Below are 25390 nucleotides of genomic sequence, written 5' to 3' on the forward strand. Positions count from 1 at the left end.
AGCGGGAAACAAGAAGTGAAAAAATAAAGTCAGAGTGGCATAGACACACAGACACACAGACACACAGACACACACACACACACACACACACACACACACTTGTTTTTTTTATAGAATGACAGGAAGTGGGGTCATACAAGTGTTAGGGTTGCATGATGTGGACATAAAATAAAGTTATTTGACATCACAATACAATATGAGGAATGATGAATGTATCATCATCATCATCATCATCATTATTATTATGTGCCGTCAAGTTCTTTCCACCTTCTCATGACCATATGGATAATGTTCCTCCAGAATACCCTGTGTTCTTTCTGGGTCTTTAGCTGTCTGAATGGCAAGTTTGTGATTCCTCTGATTGTATCCATCCATCTTGTAGCTGGTCGTCTTCTTCCTCTTTCACCTTCAACACTTCCAAGCACAATGGTCTGTTCCAATGAATCGTTTCTTTTCAGGACATGTCCAAAATAAGATTATCTGGGTTTCGAGTAAGAGGTGAGGCTTGATTTTTTTTTTTTTGCTGTCCAAGGAACTCCAAGTTCAAAGATTTTTCCTGTCTCACTTGTTTATCGTCTACAGCAACACAAAACTGCATTTTACAAAATTCACTCTTTCACATTGTCATCGTGATTTACAACAGCTTAATTGAACATAACAGTTTGTCCATTTCGTACAGCCCTAACCTACAGCGTAATAATAATAATAATAATAATTTGTCATATGTATTATATATGTAAGTGTCTATATGTAATAAGACTTTTCTAAGTCTAACTCTAACCCTAATCATGACCTTAAAGGAGCACTATGCAACATTTGGGGATTTGGAGACCTCTGTGATGGAAATGTGCAATTGCATGTAACAACATGAACATTAAGTTCCATTAGTTGTGCTTCCAGCTCCCACAAGAAGCTGAACCTGATAGCAGGTGTTAAATGTTTTTTCTCCTGACTCAGTAATGCTACTTCTTTCGGTTTTAAGAAACAAAAACAAAACTCCTACAGTGCCGCTTTGACCTCAGGATCCAAAAAGAAATGTTTTGTCCTTTCAGTTTTAAATGCAACATGGAGCTTTCGTAAAAAGTACTTTACACAGCCAGGGCCATCTTGTTATTCCAGTTAGTTAGCCCTAATATTTATTGTATTAATATTATTTATATTTATTGTATTAGTGTTTTTTGAGCAAATAATTGCTTACTATCCACATGAATTTTAATTCTAACTTTCTCAGGTGTAATATTTTTGCACAGTACAGTTTAAGTTGACTCACTTATGAGTGCATGTAAACACAGGCACATACCAAACAACATTAGTAATAGAGCAATATTAATAGTACAACCCAGAATAAGAACTGGGTGTTGTCCATTGTGCTAAAGTAGTAGTACTATTAGCGATGTGGAACACCAAACAAACAGTGTGATTACGCAATTGTATGCAGTTCAGGGGGAAGGGAGACGGGGATTAAAAGGGAAGAGAAGGCCGCAGGGTTAGAGAGAGAGAAAGAGCAGCAGGGGTGAAAAGTCTAGTCTCTCTGGGCCATGCTACAGAAGAGTAATAAAGCAGTGTTTCACAGGCAGCGGAGACCTTTTTGTTGGTCTAGACATTCACAAAGGCCAAACAGGCCTGAAGGAGCGAGTATTTATGGAGTGTGCGTGCATGTGTCTCAGAAATGGACAGAAATGGAGAATAAAAATGGTGTGAGAGTAAGTATGTGCGTGAAAGAGACAGAGGCCATCGTAAAATGAGTGCACGCCAATTTTGTCAATCAATTTCATCTTGGTCGTGTCTATGAAATCAGATGCTGTGTTTGGGATGGTTCACTCCTTAACTAATTCACTATTTACTACACAGTTCACAACTATATGGATCGCTTCACCAGTTGGTCCAAAGTCAAGTTGAAAATGCATTTCAAACTTTTAACTGTACCTTAACTATGTTTAATTTATTAAAAGAAATGACTAAATGTTCCATTTTGTCACTACCAAAACAATCACAACATTACAAAACTGCATCAAATGTTTCAGTAGTGACTGTTTTGATAATAACAATATTAGCTCATTTTGAGCAAAACTCAAGAAAGCTACCCAGTACATGACTGCTAAATACAGCTTTGTACAGTTGTAGCCACATAAAATGCATTTTTCATTAAAACAGAGTTTACTTAATTGAAGAAATTATGTGTTTCATTAGTGACAATTCTTAATGTTACACACTGATTTTCAGACTTTGCGACACAGTTACATAAACAAATGGGATCTAATTGTTCACTATGTGGCCATGAGGGACATGGATGCAGTTTCACTTCCTGCTTTAAAATGCAGACGTGTGGCTAAAAAAGGTTCCACCTATGGACTGGATGAGCATACAAATGGTGCGACAGTATGTTTGTGAAAGAGACAGAGGCTTCTCTTTTTGTACTGTTAATAGCTCAGCAGCATAAGATCATTATTTAACACAATAACATCTTGCTTCTTTTATATTTATATTATACTACATTTCCAAAAGTTTTCACTCACCCATCCAAATCATTGAATTCAGGTGTTCCAGTCACTTCCATGGCCACAAGTGTATAATACCAAGCACTTGGGCATTCAGACTGCTTCTACAAACATTAGTGAAAGAATGAATCACTCTCAGGAGCTCAGTGCATTCCACCGTACCGACAGGATGCCACCTGTGCAACAAGTCCAGTTGTGAAATCTCCTCTCTACTAAATATTCCACAGTCAACTGTCAGTGGTATTATAACAAATTGGAAGCGATTGGGAACGACAGCAACTCAGCCATGAAGTGGTAGGCCAGGTAAAATCACAGGGCGGGGTCAGCAGATGCTGAGGCACAGAGGTCACCAACTTTCTGCAGGGTCTGTTGCTACAGACCTCCAAACTTCATGTGGCCTTCAGATTAGCTCAAGAACAGTGCATAGAGCGCTTCATGGAATGGGTTTCCATGGCTGAGCAGCTGCATCCAAGTCTTACATCACCAAGCGCAATGTGAAGCGTCAAACGCAGTGGTGTAAAGCGCCACCACTGGACTCTAGAGCAGTGGAGATGTGTTCTCTGGAGTGATGAATGGTGCTTCTCCGTCTGGCAATCTGATGAACGAGTCTGAGTTTGGCAGTTGATTATGATGTGCAGTTGTTTTGCAGGAGTTGGGCTCAGCCCCTTAGTTCCAGCGAAAGGAATGGCCCCTTCCTGTTCCAACATGACCATGACTGCACAGCAATGCACAGAGCAAGGTCCATAAAGACATGGATGAGCGAGTTTGGTGTGGAAGAACTTGACTGGTCTGGACTAGTCATGAAACAGAACAACAAAACAGAACACCTTTGGGATGAATTAGAGCAGAGAGTGTGAGCCAGGCCTTCTTGTGCAACATCAGTGTCTGACCTCACAAATGCGCTTCTGGAAGAACGGTCAAAAATTCCCATAAACACACTCCTAACCCTTGTGGAAAGCCTTATGAGAAAAGTTGAAGCTATTATAGCTGCAAAGGATGGGCCGACATCATATTAAACCCTATGGATTAAGAACAGGATCTCACTCATTGTTTATAAGCGTGTGAAGGCAGACGAACAAATACTTTTGGCAATGGTTTTCTGAGCCAAATTGATCTGTATAGTATGCAAGTGGAGCTCTATACAATCAATTTATTTTTAATTTTCATCTATGAATTGACTGTTTACATAAATTACACTCTATATGTACTCTGTATGTAAATATGTATATGTTAATCATGCATATATTAGGTTAAATTGGGGCATGTCATTAAATGAGATGTAAATAAAGGGCTTGTGGGTGGATGCTTGTCTCCATGCAGCAGAAGCTGATTCATTAGCTGTGCTCAAATCACTGCTCATGAATCAGGTTAAGAGAGAGAGAGAGAGAGAGAGAGAGAGAAAAGAAAGAAAAAGAGAGACATACTGTTGAGCAGCACATGAAGACAATAAGGAAGGTGCCCATGACCCCACCGACGCCCACCAGCCAAGTCATCCTGAGGAACAGAATCACACCCAGAATGTTCTGCATACATGGCAGGTACACACCCATCACTGTACCCATACGAGGAGCCTGTCAAATTAACACAATAAACACAGAGCAATGATCAGCATTAAATTCACATTACTGCAAACAATAAGGGCCCATACTGTCAATCATTCAATGAATTAAAAAAATCACTTTGACACGTTATTTCATTGGATGACTGAATGATGAAAAGTTACAATTACAGATTCATCAATAACATTTTTGTATAGACAGAGTATGGGAAAGAGCACTTGTTTTATAGTTCTTGCCAACACCAACACCAATACTGAGTAACCTCCTAAGAATTGAAGAGTTGTGACTTTAAAAAAGTGCCTTAACACTTAATCATCAAAATTCAATTGTAAATCATATGCATTAGCTAGCTATGTTATATTGGATTAAGTAGACTTGCAGTGGAAAAGAGTGGGTTTTCCTCCACATCAGAAAGTATATTTCACAGTTTTGATCCCATGGTCCTCATCTGTCTCTTTCAACAACAGTCTCTGTAGCACAATGACAGCAGGAATCACATCCAAGGCTAATCTGAGGAACTCACTTGTTGAATGTTACATCTTGTTGGAGTCGTTTTGTTCTGGTTGTGTTTTATTTTAATTAAATGTTCTCTAAGCCTAGCTAGCCAATGTATCTCCACCTGTATTGGAGAGATGGTTGTGATTGTGTTTGTTGTGTGTTTTTAAAACAGGGTAAAATTGGTGTATGCCTGGTGAATGTTTAAAGTGACTAAAAACTTTGTGCCCCACTGCTGCACCACCAGCAACTTTTCTCTGTGAAAGCAAAGCCTCGTTCACTGTCAGGTTAAGCCGTTTATTCATTAGCACAGTAGTGCACACAGGGCTTACATCACATGGCATCAGGTGGTATTGGATGTTGGTATCTGTGTATTTTTCATGAGTACGAGTATGAGTAAACAAGTACAGTATCAGGCTCATATCTGACACCAGTATCAGCGTTGATGCATTCCTAGTTCTATTGCTATATATAATAAATGGTACATATACATGAACACAATTATTGCCAAACCAGAAAGAAAGCAACTGAGTTGATGTAATATGTTTTATACCAATTTTACTGTACCATTCAAAAGTACTGTTCAAAATTAAGGATCAATGGGCCTCATTTACTAACTGTCCTCAAGAAAAAATTTAATCTTTAAACCCACTTATGCATTTTTCTGATACTCATCAAATGTTTCTTACTTGGCAATGAAGACCAGCATTACCCACTTTTTCTGTTCACAAGCTCTATGTTGTTAGGTTAAATGACCCACTTAAAACTAAACATAGCACTGTTGATAAAGTAGGCTACAATCAAAATTGCACCTCTTGTGATTTGCAAATCTCAAACTGCAAAATATTACTTTATAGAAGTAATGTATCCATTTTCTGTTTCTTTATGCACTAAAGTAACAGTTTGCTGTAGGGAGTCATTATTCAGAAACCACAGTTCAGACAAATGATGCAGTTAATGTGAGCAGAATGCTTCTTAACCAATCAGATTGTGTGGTCAGAACTAACCGCTATATAATTTTGTACATAAAATAGCAAGCACTACTAATATAACAAATAATTCTAAACGATAATGAACAGTGTTGTGTGTGATCAATGGTGATTAGAGTATGAACAAAGGTCTGTCATTAGCGGTTGGCTGAGCAGTGAGTATAATACCATTCCATTAACATTATTGTGTGAGTTTACCTGTACTGGTTTCTTGCGGGCCTCCTCATTGTTCTCAGCCTCTTCATGTTCTTTGCTGCCCTGTGGCAGGTTAGAGTAGTTGGCCAGACTGCTGAGCAGAGAGGAAACCATGGGACTTGTGTCCATCTCCTCCTACATCACACACATACGAAAATACACACCCTCATCAGCTACTGTAAAGAGACACTGGTCTTTATGTAGACAGTTTCAAGTAAGTCAAATTAGGATCTCATAACCATTCATTTGGACTCTTTAGATGATTCAGCACATTGCAAAATCTCAAATTACAAAACAATTTCATTTGATTCAGTTGTTTTAGTACAATTCAGAATGTTTTAGATGCACAGATGTGACTGGTTACTTATACAGTATTGGAACACTCAATAAAAGATACTACACAACAAACTATTTTAGTATTTTAACCTTGTATACTATAATATATATTTCAGTATAATATTTTTAGAATTGAAAACTTGAAAGACCCAGCGAATATATTACAATATACATTAAGAACAAATGTAATAGTCAGGAAAACAACGTTTAACTAAAATCTTGCGAGTAGAAAAGTAAAGTCTAAATTCTAAATCTAACATTATATCAACCAATGTTAGTGAACATCCGAATATCCATATCAACTCCAAATTTCTTTTTTATCAGTTGAGCCAAAAAAAATGAACGCATACTATTAATATTTATTACTATAATCAACTCTAAAATTACATGCAATTGGACAGCCATCTCAAGACTGATACAATTTTACATCTCTGTTATCTGTGGAACCTATAGGAATATAAACGTCGTATTCACCAAACATGAAAACTATGACAGCTACAAAAATCTTCATAATACCTCAAACAGGGCCATGTTCTTGCCATCATACTGCTGGCTCTTTTCAACATCACTGCTGCTGCTGCTGTTGATAAAAGGACTGCTCTCTTTGGGGTTTCCATCTCCTGTGAACATAAATACACATATATTTAGAGCACACCGACATTCTGCAGTATATCCTCAATGATTCTTGAACATACTGTAAAACTTTAACCATTTAATCATTGGCAAACTTTAATGAAGTTACATTTTGGGAAAAAAGCACATATAGCACTACATCAAGCTGATGGTAGACTATTTGTGGAGAGAAAGCTTAAGACAAACACTGATGTGGAAATGTCAAAATCTGGGCCTACAGCAGCATCAGTGAGCATGAGTTCATTGAGGCAATTTGGATGCAAACCTGCAGAAGTCTGCAGGGAGACTGTTCAAATGATGATCTGAAATGGACCAGTCTTTTAAAACAATACTTTGCCAAAAAGAACATGTCTCAGTATGGTCTGTTTAAAATAAATGCTGTTTGGTTTGACACTTCTAAACACAACGACTTTCAAACATATATGGATATCCAAATACTTCTGAAGCCATTGCATATGAGGTATTGTTAAGCTCATACAATGAGAAATTATAAACCAATTATATGTTAGGAGACTTCCGAGTCTATGCCTTACATTTTTTTTCTAACAATAATCTGCAAACCCTGACTCTGGCTTTAGCTTCCTTTAAAGATACTGTGACTTAAAGAAACACACACTGAAAATGAAATCACGACTCTATTAAAACCCTTTATAAGCAATACCCTGCATACAGTGCAACACTGCTTTATTCAAAACTCATTATCCAGCTCCACGTGGCCTACTTCTGCCAGCATATATGCATATATTATCACATAGATCTGCAGTGAAGTGTTTATACAGTTACTCACTGTATTATCACAGACTTCCTGCATAAACACCCCATTAAAGCTGCTTTACAGTAGTGTGTGTTTGTGCATGGAGATACAGCTTCTAGTACTCTGCACACTGGCCTCAGGGATTTGAGCGAGTTTCATAGAGGCTTGGGGCGTTAGCTTTAGCTTCTGTTTGTTTTTTTATATGCTGGATTATATCTGGAGCAGTAGAGAAGGAGAGAGTGAAAGATGGAGCGAGAGTGAGATTAAATGAATGCTGAAAAATTTATCTGCATCACATCAACAAAGAAGTCTCTCTTAAGAGACTCGCAACAGTGTGTGTGTGTGTGTGTGTGTGTGTGTGTGCGGATTTGTTATGTGCATTAGCAGCAGCCTCCTCCATAGCAACAACCTGATTCTGGGTCTATTTTTTAACAGCCCACACTTTAAATGGCACTTAAGCAAGTGAAGGGATTCATTTCACCACATTATCTCATTACAAACAACTGGTCAGACTGACACTGCGCAACACAAACACAAATCCATAAATCCTTTGAAGGTCAAGGGTAGTGGGGACAAAGGTAATGATGTCAATAATGACAGAAACAAATGGGATCGTTTTAAATCTCAACCTAAATAAGTCCTGATCTATTCTTTTAAAAATAATGATTGCTAAGTGGTTTGGATGCATGATTTCAGTAAAAAAAATGTGTAAAACTTGAATTTTGTTCTCTGAACTTTTTGTTCTCTTGTATTTTATGTATTTTTCTTGTATTTTACATTCGTAAAATACATTTCATTTATAACATTTGTGAGATGTTATGTACCAAAAACAGTTGTAATTTACATTACATTACATTACATTAGATTACATTACATTTAGCAGACGCTTTTATCCAAAGCGACTTACAAATAATGTGGTACATAGAACAAACATAGTCAGGTCTTAAAGGAGGCCAAAATTTATTTTTTCATTCCTATTTTCCAACCTCTCTTTATCCCTTAGAATAAAATGAGCTGTTATTCTGCCTGATATGTATTGTAAATGACCTCATTCTGATTGACTGCCCTGTATTGGGCCTCACAAAGAAAGCCCAAAACATTTCTTATAGCTTTGCTGCGAATGAGTCAGTCTGCTGTAGACTGAAAATTGTAAAAACTTTCAGCATTTTGTCTGTATCAATTAAGGAGTAAAAGGTACAGTTTGTATAATTGTTATTTAAATTTTGAAAGAGTCTTGCTAAAAAAAACAAAAAAAAAAAAAAAATTCAGATTTTCATGATATGTGGCCTTAAACTTAAAAGGTTCACTCACTCATCTCATTTACAAAAATGGTTCTTTATACAATCACTGAAAGGTTCTTTAGGATTTTTGCGCAAAATCCTAACACAGAATGTGGTTCCGAGAACCATTGCTCAGGGAACCAAAAGTGGTTCTTGTATAGCATTGCTATAAAGAACTCTTTTGAGCACCTTCATTTTTAAGGAGAGAGCCAGCTATATATATATATATATATATATATATATATATATATATATATATACACACAAATGCCTGCTGGAAAAAGTCTGGTTCCATTCACTTAGGCAGCTTAAGTAGGTTTTTATCTTTTCCTGTCAAGTTACCATTTTGGAGATATAAGTTTTCTTTCGAAAGCAGCGATATGTATGTTTGCTTGAATATGTTGGAATGGTCAACTACACTGAATCCAGACAAATGTCTCATGAGAAACAAATATATTCAACTGAGTTTAATCTGTAGAATCTGCACAACTATTGCTGGCATTTCTGGTAAAAATGAAAAAGTTCATTAAAACGCCCTGCATTTTCTATTAAACTTTGCAAAACACTTTTTATGACAGCCCTTGCCTCAAAGCAGCTTTCCGGCGAGCACCAGACCCTTAATTATCAAGACAAGGGCAACAGTGCCAGGAAAAACTCCACACTAACCGGATGTTCTGTGAATAATGCAGTCTTTGTAGCTCCAGTTACTGCATAAAAGCCACGCGTCTGAAACTGTGTAAGTGGTGTTTTGACTTTTCTGAAACGTGCAATCACATTAATGATAATTGTCTCTTCTTGTTCTCTGAATTAACTGTATAAGAGTGGCTGCTCATTAAGTGGCCAGGGAACTACTGTTGTTTCACACGCCTGATTTAATCGAACGCATTCATGTTTAATTAATTACTGGCAAGCTTAAGCTGAAGATATTTTAATTTACAAATTTGTTTGCACTGTGACACAGTGACCTTCAGCTACAACGTTTAGCTGAGATTAAATGAACAAGGAGCACTTCTTTAACCTTTTTAAAGTTTTCTGCTCTTTGTCTATCCCTGATTGTTCTGGCAGAAAGTAGGAATTAGCCAAATGACCTGCTCAGGTCAGGGTCAGAGCTTAATTTATGCACCGAGGATTGGCAGAAACAAAATTATGCACAAGTGGTAGAGTAAACAGGATAAACACACCTCTTCGGAGCCATTAAATACAATGTTAGACCTTCAGTCATTTGGGGTCAGAACTTCAAGGCAAAACAAATCAATGCCAAATATACACGTGCAGAATCCTCATGTCTGTAATCCATAATCTCACCCTCCCCTGCTCTGAATGTCTCTACCAAACCAAGCAGGGAATCACATTACTTCTAATGCTTCCATAACTGATTAACCCCTCAGCTACTTTTCTATTAACCACCTATTTGGTTAATTATGACTTTTACCGTTTCCTCTCATTTTGTCCCGTAACAGGGCTGCCGTCACTTAAAGTTGGGCACACCTAGTATACAGATATTTAAATCTTCAACAAACTTTCTAGTGATATTTGATTATTAGCAATTTAATGGTTAGGCTTAGGTTTAGAAGTAGGTATTGTGTTGAAGTTAAGGTCAGGGTTAGGTTTAGGTTAATATTTAAAACAATCCAAAACACCCAGCTTCAAGTTCATTTCATAGATATTTAGTTGAAAGCATGTGAATGTGGCACTGGAACTCACTGCGTGCAGGTCTGAAGTTACTCTTCAAGGGGATGCTGTTAGTATTACTCTTCAAGGGGATGCTGTTAGTATGCAAGTCACTTTTGTATTCACCATTCAAAGAGAAGAAACTGCTATGAACCCACACCAAGAGGTGCACACGACTGCACGTTTGGGGAAAAAAAAAAGTATTACCAAAATATGTTGACTAATATTAGGAATACATTAATTAAATATGGTTTCATAATGATACTGTACTCAGACTAATAGAAACATACCAATACCTACATCCAACACCACCTGATACTATGTGATGTAAACCTTGTATACGCCACCACGGAAACAAACAAACAACTCGAGCTGGCAGTGAATGAGGGAATACTCGCACAGTGAAGCATTGCTGACATTGTGGTGGTTGGACACATAGTCGTTGGTCACTTTTAGCATCCTGCTTTAGCAGATTACCACCACGCATACACTGTGTGACTTTATCCCAGTTTTAATCCCAAATGACCTCCTCTGATTAGCTTCAGACATGATTCCTGCTGTGCTACATAAACTGTTTCTGAAGTACATGTTGTATAAGTGTATATATGCAGGTGCAATTTCCATACTTTGTAAATAAAAGACTGCATATGTTACAGTTTATCACCATTTTGAGAACTGTAGTACATGCTAACATGAGTTAGTTATAATCAAGTTAATGCCAGAACATTGCTTTAAAAATCAAAAGCCAAAGCTACAAAAATCTCAAAAATCAAACTAACACGATGTGAGATTGTTTACTATCTTAATCCTTAGCTACTTTATTAATACTAACTCAAGCTAATGTTTATCAATACTGTAGCTACATACAGTATCTACATTACTAATGTAGGCCTAACTAACATTATGAAATAGTTGCCACCTGATTCACATCATATTTAATTTTATCACTGGGGTGCACTCTCCCACAATGACAGGTCTGTTTTCCTTTCTAATCTCATTTTCATTCTTTTTACTGAGAAACCCATTTCTGCAGCTACAAACTGTGAAGCAACAGTTAAAGTGTTAAAGTTTACATAATGCCATCATTGGTCACTGAGGTGCTCTGTCATACAGTAAGGCATTTGGTGCAGGGTTGCTGGTCAATTTTCTGTCAGAGTCAGTGTTACATTTGTTGCTGTAGTGTAGCCACCGGAGGATTCTGTAATCCAGCACACATTTTAAATCTGCTTTTAAAAACACATTACAGCCTTTGGCTTAGAAGTAATCTGCTTTTTAATTTTTCATGTTTTCATGCTTTTTCTCTCCTCATAGCTACACTACTTGCACAAACTGGCACTACATATTTTTTTGCTAGATCTCGTCTCTGGTTTTCTGTTCTCTTCAAGAACATTCAAAACCGGGTGACCGTAAGGCCTCTACTCCACATTTAAAGCTACTATCTGGTCCAAGTGAAACTGCTCAAACTTGGTCATGCATTTCTCTCTTTTTCTCTTCCCGTCCACATCTCACCTCTTTAGTGTATTTGAAACTGTACAAGAAGTCCTTTTTTTGGTTTGTAAACAGTTAAATAGGTAATAGGTGTTTTTCCAAAGGTTTCCATAACAAAATCATTAAGATGTAAACAGACACTCAGAGTGGTTGATGTAAAATGCTCAGTTCTCAAGAAACTTATCAAGTCCAAGTTTTTCACAGCAGAGGTAAGAGAAACCAGACATCCAGAGCTTCTAATATCTGCCTCATAGAAAGCTATGTTATAAATGTTTACAAAACTGTTATCTGATACCTGAGACACTATTTCACAATACTTAAAACTGTCCCTAAGCGTAAGCCTAACCCAAACCTTAACATCAAAGCAAAACCTACATAAGGTGTGCAGATTCACTGTTTTTGATTGGAAAAAAAATGGCTATATTTACATTGTAAACATCACAGTCTCTGGTCCCTGAATGATTTTGTTGATATCTCATCAAGCAAATCATGTAAAAACTCTGAAAAAAAACACATAATTGCTCTTTAATAAACCCATTCAAATCCGTGCTATCTACCGCCAATCTTTCTCTCTCTCTCTCTCTGTTTTTCATGACAGACCTAATCTCGTTGTCGCCACGCCTTGTAATACTCTCGGGAATCCAATTCTCTCGAGAAAATAAATTGGTTCCGCCATATCGTTTCTGTGAGCCTGGGCTGAGGCCAGCGATCTATAGCTGCTCTTCACTTTTCAGATACTTCATGCCATAATCTAATAAGACTGCGGCCTCATTGAGCTCTGAGAATTCACCCCCTGATTCAGCAAAAAAGATAGTAGAGAGTATAACAGATTCCACTGTTTCTGAGAGTTGAAGCCCCTACAGCATGGCTGTTTGAAACTGGGAACGTTCATTGAGGAATTCTAGCAGCAATATTGAGTTTAAGGCTGTGAAGGAAGTCGTTTTTTCTCTGGTGCCCAGGGAAAGAGGGCTATTATACACCTGCCTGCATGCTTCTTTATTTAATGTGGGAAATGAGAACTTTCATTTCAGCAGAAATCACAACTCTTCTCTAACGACACACTTGGATAATTTTTACTGTTAACAATAAGGTGTCTAAAAGGCTAAATAACATTTCAGTGGGTCATTACTGTAACAGAGCATTTAAAAATAAATAAATAAATAAAACAACTTCCACATAATATAACAGTTCTATACCCAAACCAAAAGAGTTACATTTACATTTATGGCATTTGGCTGACGCGCTTATCCAGAGCGACTTACAATTTGATTGTTTTACACAGGTGGTGTTAGGAGTCTTGCCCAAGGACTCTTATTGGTATAGTCTAGGGTGCTTGCCCAGGCAGGGGATAGAGTTTACCTAGATCAGGGGTCAGCAACACACGGCTCCAGAGCCACATGCAGCTCTTTTACTTTACTGTTGCGGCTCCACAACAGAATTAACTTTTTAGGTAAAAATGATTTTTTCCTCCTTCTCAGTGAAATAAAGCTCTGCTGATCGTTCAAACACAGTTTTAACAATACATTCTCTTAAACGTTTGCATATAGCTAGCAACGTAGATAACAATCATGCCTAGCTAGTAGCTAACAAATTAGCAAAGAGCAAGATTTCAGATGAACATCAATAATTTAGAGATGAATACAGACACTTTTTTTGCAATTATAAGCACTCTAGCTGTTCTCTTGATGTTTAATCTGCAATGAGAAACTACCAAACACGTAAAAGTCATGAAGTTTAAGTCAGTTTGTCTTCTGCCAGCTTCCACCTTAAATGGTGCTGCAGTTTCTTTCAAACTTTGTAACTTTAGAACTTTGTACTTCAAAAATTCTCACATCATCTTAAAAACACCCACTTCCCTTTATATCGTGTGAACATTCATGGTGAACAGACCAAAGAAATTCTTTCAAAAAATGCAAATTTTCCAACTGCAGTTCCGGTAACACTCTACTGTAGGAATATGCATAAGGATACATGTAAGGCTGTCATGATGTTAGAGGATGATTATATTTCATTTACTTGCAATAAATTTTCTCCTCTTTTTCATTGTTTGCAACTACTAAAAACAAGCCTAAAGCGACCAGTAAAAACCTTACTTGTCAGCTTACGGTTTCTTGGCAATACTGAAACTGCAAAATTTGTGAATTCACACAAATGTCTACAGTTACACAGGATTTCGTGTAGAGTTAAGCAAAGCTATATGATTTTTCTCAAGTCTAAAAATATAAACATAAAACACTCATTTTGAGAGCATACATGCTAAAACCTTTAGAATTAGCAAAATAGCTAACACACACATTACTCATCACTGCCCTCTAAACATATTAGATCACCACGTTAGAAGTCAGAACTATTTAGTCTTCATGAGCCCCATAGTATCTCAGCGAAAGCATTTCCTGCTTTCTTTTATTTACACATATTTGCCTCAACTCCGAGCACCAAATTCATATTTTGTTTGTTGCTGCATAATATGACTGAAACCTAATGACTGTGGAAAGTGTGGTAGTGTATATCAGAGTGATACAATACTGACGATATCACTTAAACCTTACAAATAGCAAAACTACACCTACTCACTACACCTAAGAGCTACAGAAAATGCTCACTTTTCCTCAACCAGCCTGACTTGACAAGCTACATCATGTCATGTTACTAGCACAGAGCTACAATGTCTGTCATTTTACCCAGGAAAGCATTTTAAAAACATCACCCAGCTGAGGTGTTGTCAATGACCTCAGTCAGCAAATTAAATCTTTATGACAAATTATGGCGACTGAAATGGGTGTTTATAAATGTTCACAAAAGTCTGTCATTTGTACTACAAAAGCTTATGTAGTAGAGCAGTACAGTGGTACCACAATTTCTAAATAGACGTTAAAACCCTTTTTCTTTATGACACTTTTGTAACCTAAGAATAGCTCCATTAGTTTGTTCCGAAGTCCCTGTAGTTACTGAATAATGTATGGATGTGTGATATAAACCTGGAACGTTAAGGGGTTAAGAGATAAGAGATTTTCTCACAACCGTAGGCTACCATGCATCCAATACACCCTCCTCCTGCCAGCTTACACAAGAAGTGATGTAGCACATATAAAACAGAGTTCCATCTGGGACAATTTGCATAGTATGGCATTCTGCTGCTATACTTCCTTTCCCTTTGGTCACCAGAGGCCCAAACACCATAACGGACATCCTCTTTCCCAGTCACAACACAACTCTCTGCAGCTTCATTTCCCCTTGAGGCCAGAGCCTTTAACTGGCACAGACCAGTTGCTGGTAGCAGCAGTAAATTAAGCAGTTGCTTTGAAACCTTCAGAAGTCTAGTCATTGTGCCTGTGCTATATTAACAATGCATACTTATTTATGTTCTTGCATAATAGTGCACAAAACATTTTGTTAAAATTCACTGTGGTACTGACTGCTTAGACAGAATTTAGACTTTCAACAGAAACTCTCTTCTTATGTCAGTAATAATAAAATATCCTCAGAACTCTGAATTACGAGCAACCACACACTAACAGATTTTGATCCAAATATCTTCATTATGTGAGAATACAAACGTTCAGATGTTTTTCAAGGTTGCATGGCAGTGTCAAGGCTGCTTTTACAGGGTGTGACAAGAAAATTAGTCTACTAGCTCACTGTGCGTGTCACAAGCCTGTGAAGTAAATAACCTGCATAGCTGTCATGTGTCGTTAAGAACTGCTGGTTTACCATTAAGACTCGTTTTGCCTTTGCTTTGGTCTCACAGCAGTGAAAGTAAATCTCAGGGGTTAAAAAGCTATAATGCACGCTACACAAGGGCATTACAAACAGCCAATACTGAGCTCTGATATGTATTTGCAGTGCACTGACCAGTTTTATTAGCCAATAGGGCGCCAACAAAATTAAAGGCAGAGTATTGATTTTGTGTGCTGGCATTAAAACAGGCTACGAAAATGAATGCTAAGCAAAACAACCAGCAGCTAAATGGCCCTCAAGAAACAACAGACAAAATGAACTCCCCGATGAAGTGTTTGATTGGAGCACACTGATTCAGTACAAGTTACAACAAGGGGGAAAAAGGTATTTCTTAGGGTTTGTAGTCGTGCTGTAAAGTGGTGGCAGCCTCTGCACAAGCATGCGAGATCTTTTCAGTGAGTCAGACCAATTCCAAAATTAGCTAAGCTAGCAAATCATAGAAGAGGAGCTCTACAATTTAATTTTCAAAAAGCCTAATTCTAGATTCTAATTAACAAAAAAATGTATATTATTATAAAACAAGACATTACAGTAAGAAATAGCTGTCCAGCAAACAGGATTACAGGCCAAACTTATAACAACTGCAGCTACAAGGACGAACTTTGTGTTAATAACTTAAAACTCAGAAACAGAATAGAGAAATTGTTAATCATTAAACTAAAAGTCATAGTTCCAAATGTTGTTCTGGCAATTATTAAAGAAAACACTGAGCTTCTGGGTGGAATAAAGAAAATAGTGGGGGAAAAAGTTCATATTAAGTTTGTGCTCAGATTTTTCTGTGTGTTCCTATTTATTTCAAATCAGGAGCACCAGTGCTCTTTGGTAAAAAGCTTACTGTACGAGCCTACATATGATTGCACCAACATGGCAAATCAAGAAACATGTAGCTTACAGTAGGTTTTAACATCTAATAGGGTTCAGGTTTTCTAATCAAGGCATGGAGGACACCGGCATGAACCCACACCATCTGTGTCACTAAGATGCAAAGCATTTGTGAGCTGCAGTGAGGGGGTCTCCTGATAACAGATTCTGCTTAGGGACCATAAAAGAACAGGGTCAGTCCTGCCTAAAAAGCCTAGGACAGAGTGAGAAGAGAGGATGATGCTGTGTTCATTTTAATCGCTCTTATCGACAGGGTTCCTGTTCAGGCGGAGACCGAGTGAGGTGATGGAGCATGGGTGACACGCAAGCCTTAAAAGGGAGATGCAGCTGAAGATTTGGCAAGCTGCCAGCTGGAAACTCATAAATTACAGTTGTCCTTAAGCACCAGTGGAGTGTGCTGAAATGACGTAATTGCAGAGGAGCGCTCAATGAGACAGTGAAAATGACGTCGTGGAGCAGAAAGCAAGAGAGACTGAACAGGGCCAAAAGAAAAGAAACAGAAAGAGACATATATGAATAGATGAAAGAAAGATAAGGGCTTGCAAAGTTTGACGTTAACCATGTTAAATATGGTTGCATTTTTGTTCTTGGATTTATTTAAGGATCTTTAAAAGCTTCATTGTTCATTTTTGCCCAGCAAAACCTTTTAGAATATTTAAACCTTATATAAAATACTGGCTATTTAAAGTTTTTTACTGTTAAGTCCATTTGTATTGTTTTGTCTTTTTGTAAAAACCTCAGATTACTTGATTTATTTTCAAAATAATTAGTAAGATTGTTCAATTACTAATATAATGGCAGGCCTACTTGTATTTTTCACAACAGATGCTTTGAAAAAATGGTCATTTAACGCTGTTTTAGCTTCTGCACTGTAAGAAACAGTTGATTTCGAGTGTTTGTGGGATCTGGATTGATGACATACTGATTTTGTTCATCTGAGTTGTTATTTTCAATGTAATGAATGAAGTTACAAAGTGCTGACTCATAAGAGGTGGTGACAGAATGGGAATAACAGCACATGCTCTGGCTTACATCAAATATAACATCAAATCTAATCAAAACATCCAGAAAAACCCACAAATTGGTCAGTACATCAAATGTTTTAGGGATAGCTAGTTTTTTTAAAAACAGTTTTAACACAAATGGGCCCTTTTCTTAGTTGATTTGCAGTAAATTAACACATTAAGTCTAATCAGGTTTATTTTGAGGAAAACAGTATCATACATATTAATACTAGTAACAATACTTGTGACAGTGATGCCATGGGAATATTGCCAAAGCCCACACATTTTATCCTATTGATGTCAGCACTCAAACATTTAAGGTGATTAAACTACTTTTAGGCCAAAAATGATTAATATATGTTTGAAATAATAGTTTGAAAAACAAAGCTGTTAAATCATTATTCAGGCAAAACTTGCTCTTCATAGCAAGGAAAACATTGAAAGTACTCAATGTTTGTACAGCAAACAATGTTTTCTGTAAGGCTCTACCTTTGTAGCCCAAACACACCCCCAAAAAAATTATCTTGCATTTATTAAACAGAAGTCATGCTGCAGCCCTCCCACATGAAACATGTATCCTCGTGGAACATACCTTAGGGCTTAAATGGCTTTGATGGTATGGTTTAATCAAATTCAATAAAAATAATAGCTTAAAGATCATAATAATATTAAGCTACAAAAACAGTAAAGGAAAGCTATGATAACAGTAGCACATATGCCACTACAGGAGGCTTTAGCTGTTTTATTACTTGATCAAAAAGCAAAGTATAGGCTGTACATTTAATCCCAGTCCTGGAGATGTACCACTGCGTTTAGATAGAGTTTAGAGCAGATATCTGGTTCAAAGAATCAGACGCCCCTGAAGGCATTCATTACCTAAATAAGGTGAGCTAGATTTGGGTTGGATCTAAACTCTGCAGAGTGGTAGTTCTCTAGGACCAGAACTGACCACCTATGTCGTAAAAGCACAATTTATTAATCATGTATTTATTAAACATGTAGCAAGCTATAGAGCCAAACAGTGCCACCCTGCACAGCACAGGTGTGGTGGTACTCTGGTGTTGGAGTGACGGAGCGAAATCAAACCTGTTGGTGTATGGTAGCGTCTAGCTAAGTGAACAAGAGTTTAGTTAGCAGGCCAAGCATACCAGACCATGGCACTGGCTTGGTTCCAGCTAAACAAAGCTAAAATTACCAGCGTTTGGAGAATATCTAAGATCAAGTGACTGCTATTAGAGAGAAAGCCGAAGCCAAACGTGTTCTGTGGTGCGCGTAGCTCCTTGCTGTTTCTGAGCAACTATGACGTCCTGGCCCAAGTTTTGTCCCAGCTTTGATTTTTCCACTTGTGCCAATGTGTCTACTTGGGTGTTCAGATATGGAATAGAAATCTGACGTCATAAATTTGAAACACCATAATCATTCTTAAATACTGTGGTACTCTGTATTACCAGTACACCCCCCCAACCCTAAATCTACTGTATACAATTCTTCAAGGCTGGTATATATACAGTCTTCTTTAATTATATATACCATCTAGACTCTGCAGAGTGTTATTCAGCGCCAAGGCAAACCTGCTGAAAGATGCTTGTTTTGTTTCCTGCTCTGTGGCTGTTCACACTTTTTGAGCCCACAAATCCTCAGAGCTGGCTGTGTGAACATTCTTAAAGAAATACTCCAGCATTTTGCCAACCTAATCTGTGTCTGCTGCATCTGTTTGTGGTTTACTGCCACAAACAATAATTCTGTTGTGTTTTCCTGTATACAAAACCTGCTTCAGCATTTGCTTATTGGCTTCTATTATAAGTACATTTCAGTGGGTTTCCTGTTTTTTTTCCAACTACAGGAAAATGTTTTGAATTAACTGCCCTTACTATGCTGCAGACGGAGATGGAAAACGCTGAGGTTTTCCTTTAATTTAAACGCCTTGTATCCCATTGAAAAAGACATCACAGCCAACTCAGTGACTCAGGCCTTTCATAGCGATTTGGGGGGGTCAAAGCTCAACGGCTTAAACCGGATGACCACCGCTCAGAGGTAGTGACAGCCAGGGGTTGAGCTTCAAATGAGCAAGGGCATGTGTGTCTGTGTGTGTGAGATGCTGGACATGCTGCAAAGGCACAGAGAGTTCATTCAGCAGTGTGATTAAGAATAATGGCAATGGAACCTTCACCTTCACAATCTTCTGCTAGAGGCCGTGAAGTGATATAGATGCAGTAAAGCATATTTGCAGTGCCCACAGACAAGAACAATACAGCACAGTTCACACAGGGGGAGTTCTACTGCGCTATGATAGCAGGTCTTTGGAGTCAGTAATATAATATACAGTAATACAGTTTTTAACCCACATGGAAAACATGCATATATAAAAACATGCATATTGCTGCTGTCGGATCAAAACCTTGCATCTCCAAAATGGTAACTTTACAGGAGAAGGCAAAAACATGCAGTGGTTTTAATGTAAGTCTTGGAACCAGGCGTCTTTCCAAGTCCTTTTGGGCTGTTTCTTTTGGTTCATTCATCATGGAATTTACAGAAAATGTAAAGAGCCACATGTCCTTTGAAATTATGCCAGAAACTAAAAAATGACCAAATGTATGTATTAATATCAAAAATCTGAATAAATAAAATGTAACTTTAGAATATGTAATGAAATCTGATGGGACAGGGACATCGCTCAAGCCTTTTTGTCCTGAAAATGTATGAAATCACACACACACACACACACACACACACACACACACACACACACACTTAACATTATTTGTCCAAACAGAGCTGTCAGGTGAATTACAATGCTTGGATAAACTATGTGAGTGTGAGTGTGTGTGTGTGTGCAGAGCAGTGCACAGTGATGCTTTATCTTTTGGCCTGAGTTATATCACACATCCCTCCAGCCGCACTCCCTCTCTCTATTTCTCTTCCACCCCCCATCTCTCTCCCTCTCTCTCTCTCTCTCTCTCTGTCGCAGTCCCTCTTGTGGAGTCTTCAAGCTTCTTTCCTTCTGCAGTGTGCCAGCAGTGTATCCTCTCCAAAATGTCAAACGTGCTTTTCAAAGTCGCTTGTCATCTACAAGCAGAAATTCATGGCCAAATAAAAAGCCATACTGGAATGACATGAATAACAGCCTTAACACAATGGCACAGTGTTTCTTTAGCACTAGAAGGGAAAAGTGTTCAATGTCAAATCAGCCTGCCGCATGTTCTCAACCCTTTCTTCAAAAACAAACATGGACATACAGCTGCTATAACTACAAAAGGAAAAGTATACCACTAATAAAAAGGTTAGTGTGGTTGCTGCTGATGCCTGGGCCACACTGCAGGAGTTTTAAAATACCTACCCAATGATGAAAATGTGAGAGACTCCATGCAAAATGAGAAGTTCCACTCATTTTTTTGTCCTTAGTTGTCCTTCAGTCATCAAAGCCTCCACACAGCACGATTAACCCTGAATAAAACACCACATGCTTTTAAATTATGCTAATGAACCAGAGTTCTGACAAAAGGTCCCGTCAGAACCAAAAATCTTTCACTGATCACGTCAATATTGTGCTTCACATGAGAGAACCCCCCCCCAATACTACAGGGTGCAGAATTCTAGACACTGAACAGGTTGAATATTTAAGATTTGAAATCAAGCTGTCTCGATTGGACTGTGAGTGGATTGAAAGGGCAAGATCAGACTTTACTCACTCACACCAGAGAACAATCTGGGAAGATAATCATTTAAACACCCCTGAAATCTGGACACATTTTTAATCATTGTCAGGAGGGACAAACTGATTCGACCTGATTATCACGTCCAGGCAAGTGATGGTTTGACCTAAAGTCAAATTTACAGAATTTTATGTATGGTCTATTGTTATCCATAAAAAAGGACATAAGCACAGATAATATATAAGCTTTAACTACACATTAACTTCAGGCTATAAACAGTCTTCCATTTTCATAGATATCAGGCTAACCTGGTAGCTTGAAGCCCCTTACTTTTTAACTACATTAGCTCTAAGAAGTAAACTTCAGACAAACATGTCTTGGCTGATTGACTGTGTGTGCTTTAACAGAAAAACAGCACAAATTTGATTTACAGTTGAACTATCACTTTAACACTCAATAGTTTCTCTCTTTAGACAACTGTCTACATATACCTTCAGGTGACTGTCTGGACGCTTAGACTATCTTTAGTTTTAGCATTGCTAACCTTGACCCAAATCCAGGCTAGAATACTACAATGACCTTCAGTTCAAATCTAGAGCAGATTTCAGCAACTGCGACTGGACCCACACCCCAAGGCGGAGTGACACTGGCAGGGTGACAGGGCAGATCTTGCAGCAAACACTCTATCCCACCACAAAAAAAAACAACCTTCAAATACTTGCAGCAATGAAAAACTTTCTGTAACTAAAACACAAATAAACACATGACTCATTGTCTTCACAGATTAAAAAAGCTCCTCTAATAGTAAACTCTTGTATGCACGCATGGGTTTCTTGTCTAAACTCATTTGGTAAGGCAAGCGCATGAAGAGAGCTGACAGACTGAATGTTCAAAGCTGCGTTGTGGTGAATTTATGGCCATATAACAGCACCTACTACAAAACTGAAGACTGGTTTACCCCCATGATACGTCACTCTAGACCTCTTATTCCTTGAATTATGAAATAAATTTTCAATGAAATACATTATGGAATAATAGTAATCATATTTATAAGTATATTAAGAAGAAGTAGCCATCAACATCACTGAATATGTTTGTTACTGCAACTCTGAACACTGGAAAAAATCCTTGTAGGTTTATTTGAAAAAAACCGAAAGCAATTCTCCTGAAAAAAATGGAAGGTTAAAGTAATAAAGCCAAAGGATGGGAGTTCCATTAACTTACATTAAAATTTAAAAATACTTTTGCCTGTTTCAGTTTTTGGAGATAGATGGTTTGGTTTTATTTGGACAGCAACATTAAAGCTATTTATCCATTTCTTACAGTGAATGCACGTGAGTGTAGGGTACTTTATAGTAATCCAGAGCACTGGCAGTGCTGCAGTAACACTCATTCTTGTCAGCACCTTTAGAGACTGCAGTAAAGGTGTGTTAATTTTGGGCTGAGATCGGCCCGCCCTGGACAGAAACACACCAAATCAAATCAAAGTCTCTCCATCTCTCACTTACAGCTATTGACACTCACTGATAGCTATTAATACAATAGCCAGGGAATGCTCACTGTACCTCCATGTCTCTTTCTCTCTCTCTCTCTCTCTCTCTCCATAGGGTCATTCTTGGTCTGGGTCAGATTTAATCTGCACTAATGGTGTATCTGGCACACACAAACCTCCCTCACTCACTTTCACTCCTCCCTCATACACCCCTCTCCCACATATCATAATCATTAGTATCTTTACTACACTGTCAAAAGCTTCAGCCTGTGTTGAGCACTGTATATACACACAGGGTTACATGAAGTTACTTAAAGGAACAGAAAAATGTATTTTTATTCACTCTGTCAGTCTCTGAGTAAATGAGTTTGAATATAATAAAGTAAAAGGTTAAGTGGCTATTATAAAGTCCAACTTTTGCAGTGTTTTAAACACTTTCCTTTTTCATTACTAAAATTGTAACTAAAATTAATAACTAAAATTATAACCTCATTTCCTTTGAAATTTTATGTTGACCTTATGAGTTTCATTATTGCTTTGACTCAATAAAAAACCCTTTATCTGACATTTATCTTACAACACTGATGCTATTTTTGGGCTGTACAGAAGAAGGATACATTTTTTATGACCATGACGATGCATTTAGCAAAAAGATGAAGTGATACAAAATCAGTGCAAAGATCAAAGCTTTAGGGTTTTTTTTTCCTAAAAGTGCCACATGAGCATGAAGTGCATTACTCATCATTAAAAACAATAGTTTCCAAGTGCTACATAAACATTAACTGCAGTATTCATTATTAAAAAAAATACACTTTTCTACTACCATGTAGACAAAAATGTACACAAAATAAGCTGTACTCAGGCAAAATGATAATAATTTAATTTCCTTTGCTTATGGAAGAAGAACTCATCCAATATACAGTGCTCAAAAAAATAAAGGGAACACTTAAACAACACAATATAACAAAACTTCTGTGAAATTAAACTTCCACTTAGGAAGCAACACTGATTGACAATCAATTTCACAGCTGTTGTGCAAATGGAACAGACAACAGGTGGAAATTATTGGCAATTAGCAAGACACACTCAGTAAAGGAGTGGTTCTGCAGGTGGGGGCCACAGACCACTTCTCAGTACCTTTCTGCTTTCTGGCTGATGTTTTGGTCACTTTTGAATGTTGGTGGTGCTTTCACACTCGTGGTAGCATGAGACGGACTCTACAACCCACACAAGTGGCTCAGGTAGTGTAGTTCATCCAGGATGGCACATCAATGCGAGGTTTGCTGTGTCTGTCAGCGTAGTGTCCAGAGGCTGGAGGCGCTACCAGGAGACAGGCCAGTACACCAGGAGACGTAGAGGAGGCCGTAGGAAGGCAACAACCCAGCAGCAGGACCGCTACCTCCGCCTTTGTGCAAGGAGGAACAGGAGGAGCGCTGCCAGAGCCCTGCAAAATGACCTCCAGCAGGCCACAAACATGCATGTGTCTGCACAAACGGTTAGAAACCGACTCCATGAGGATGGTATGAGGGCCCGACGTCCACAGATGAGGGTTGTGCTCACAGCCCAACACCATGCAGGACGCTTGGCATTTGCCAGAGAACACCAGGATTAGCAAATTTGCCACTGGAGCCCTGTGCTCTTCACAGATGAAAGCAGGTTCACACTGAGCACATGTGACAGACGTGACAGAGTCTGGAGACGCCGTGGAGAGCGATCTGCTGCCTGCAACATCCTTCAGCATGACCGGTTTGGCAGTGGGTCAGTAATGGTGTGGGGTGGCATTTCTTTGGAGGTAGCCTGACTGCCATTAGGTACAGAGATGAGATTCTCAGACCCCTTGTGAACCATATGCTGGTGCGGTTGGCCCTGGGTTCCTCCTAATGCAGGACAATGCTAGACCTCATGTGGCTGGAGTGTGTCAGCAGTTCCTGCAAGATGAAGGCATTGAAGCTTTGGACTGGCCCACCTGTTCCCCAGACCTGAATCCGATTGAGCACATCTGGGACATCATGTCTCGCTCCATCCACCAACGCCACATTGCACCACAGACTGTCAAGGAGTTGGCGGATGCTTTAGTCCAGGTCTGGGAGGAGATCCCTCAGGAGACCATCCGCCACCTCATTGTAGGGATACAGGCATGTGGAGGCCAAACACAATACTGAGCCTCATTTTGACTTGTTTTAAGGACATCACATCAAAGTTGGATCAGCCTGTCGTGTGTTTTTCCACTTTAATTTTGTGTTTGACTCCAAATCCAGGCCTCCATTGGTTAATAAATTTGATTTCCATTGATGATTTTTGTGTGATTTTGTTGTCAGCACATTCAACTTTGTACAGAACAAAGTATTCAATGAGAATATTTCATTCACTAAGATCTAGGATGTGTTATTTGAGTGTTCCCTTTATTTTTTTGAGAAGTGTATTATGTTTCATGACAAAAGTTTATTATACTTTTTTTTTTTGTAAAGCATGAATTGTATGTATAAAGTGTAAAATTACAGGTGTACAAAAAGTAGCAAGTGCAGACAAGAAGGGGGAGAGAGAGAGAGAGAATGTGTGCTCTTTTAAAAGTGCTAGAACAGGCTGACTTGTGATCTGACCCAGATAAAGGCAGCGGGACAGGGTGATTGAGAGTGAGATAGAAAGCAGTTTCTGCTGTTATCCTCTGCCTGAGGTAAAACCATGACATTCTACAAGCTCTGAGTACCGATGGCAAAGGCTGA

At 38.3% G+C, this 25390-nt stretch overlaps 1 protein-coding gene across 1 annotated transcript in view; it reads right to left on the reverse strand.

Moving 5' to 3' along the window:
• The window catches only part of LOC108442076 (solute carrier family 12 member 5-like), a 97783-nt gene that overhangs the window by 43321 nt on the left and 29072 nt on the right, over positions 1–25390 (reverse strand). The window contains exons 2-4 of the mRNA XM_017721937.2: positions 6589–6692; positions 5740–5871; positions 3923–4069 (exon numbers count right to left, since the gene is read on the reverse strand). Of these exons, the coding sequence (XP_017577426.1) occupies positions 3923–4069; positions 5740–5871; positions 6589–6692 (383 nt within the window). The remainder of the gene's footprint in view (positions 1–3922; positions 4070–5739; positions 5872–6588; positions 6693–25390) is intronic.

The sequence above is a fragment of the Pygocentrus nattereri genome, chromosome 29, assembly GCF_015220715.1.
Source record: "Pygocentrus nattereri isolate fPygNat1 chromosome 29, fPygNat1.pri, whole genome shotgun sequence".
Classification (NCBI taxonomy): domain Eukaryota; kingdom Metazoa; phylum Chordata; class Actinopteri; order Characiformes; family Serrasalmidae; genus Pygocentrus; species Pygocentrus nattereri.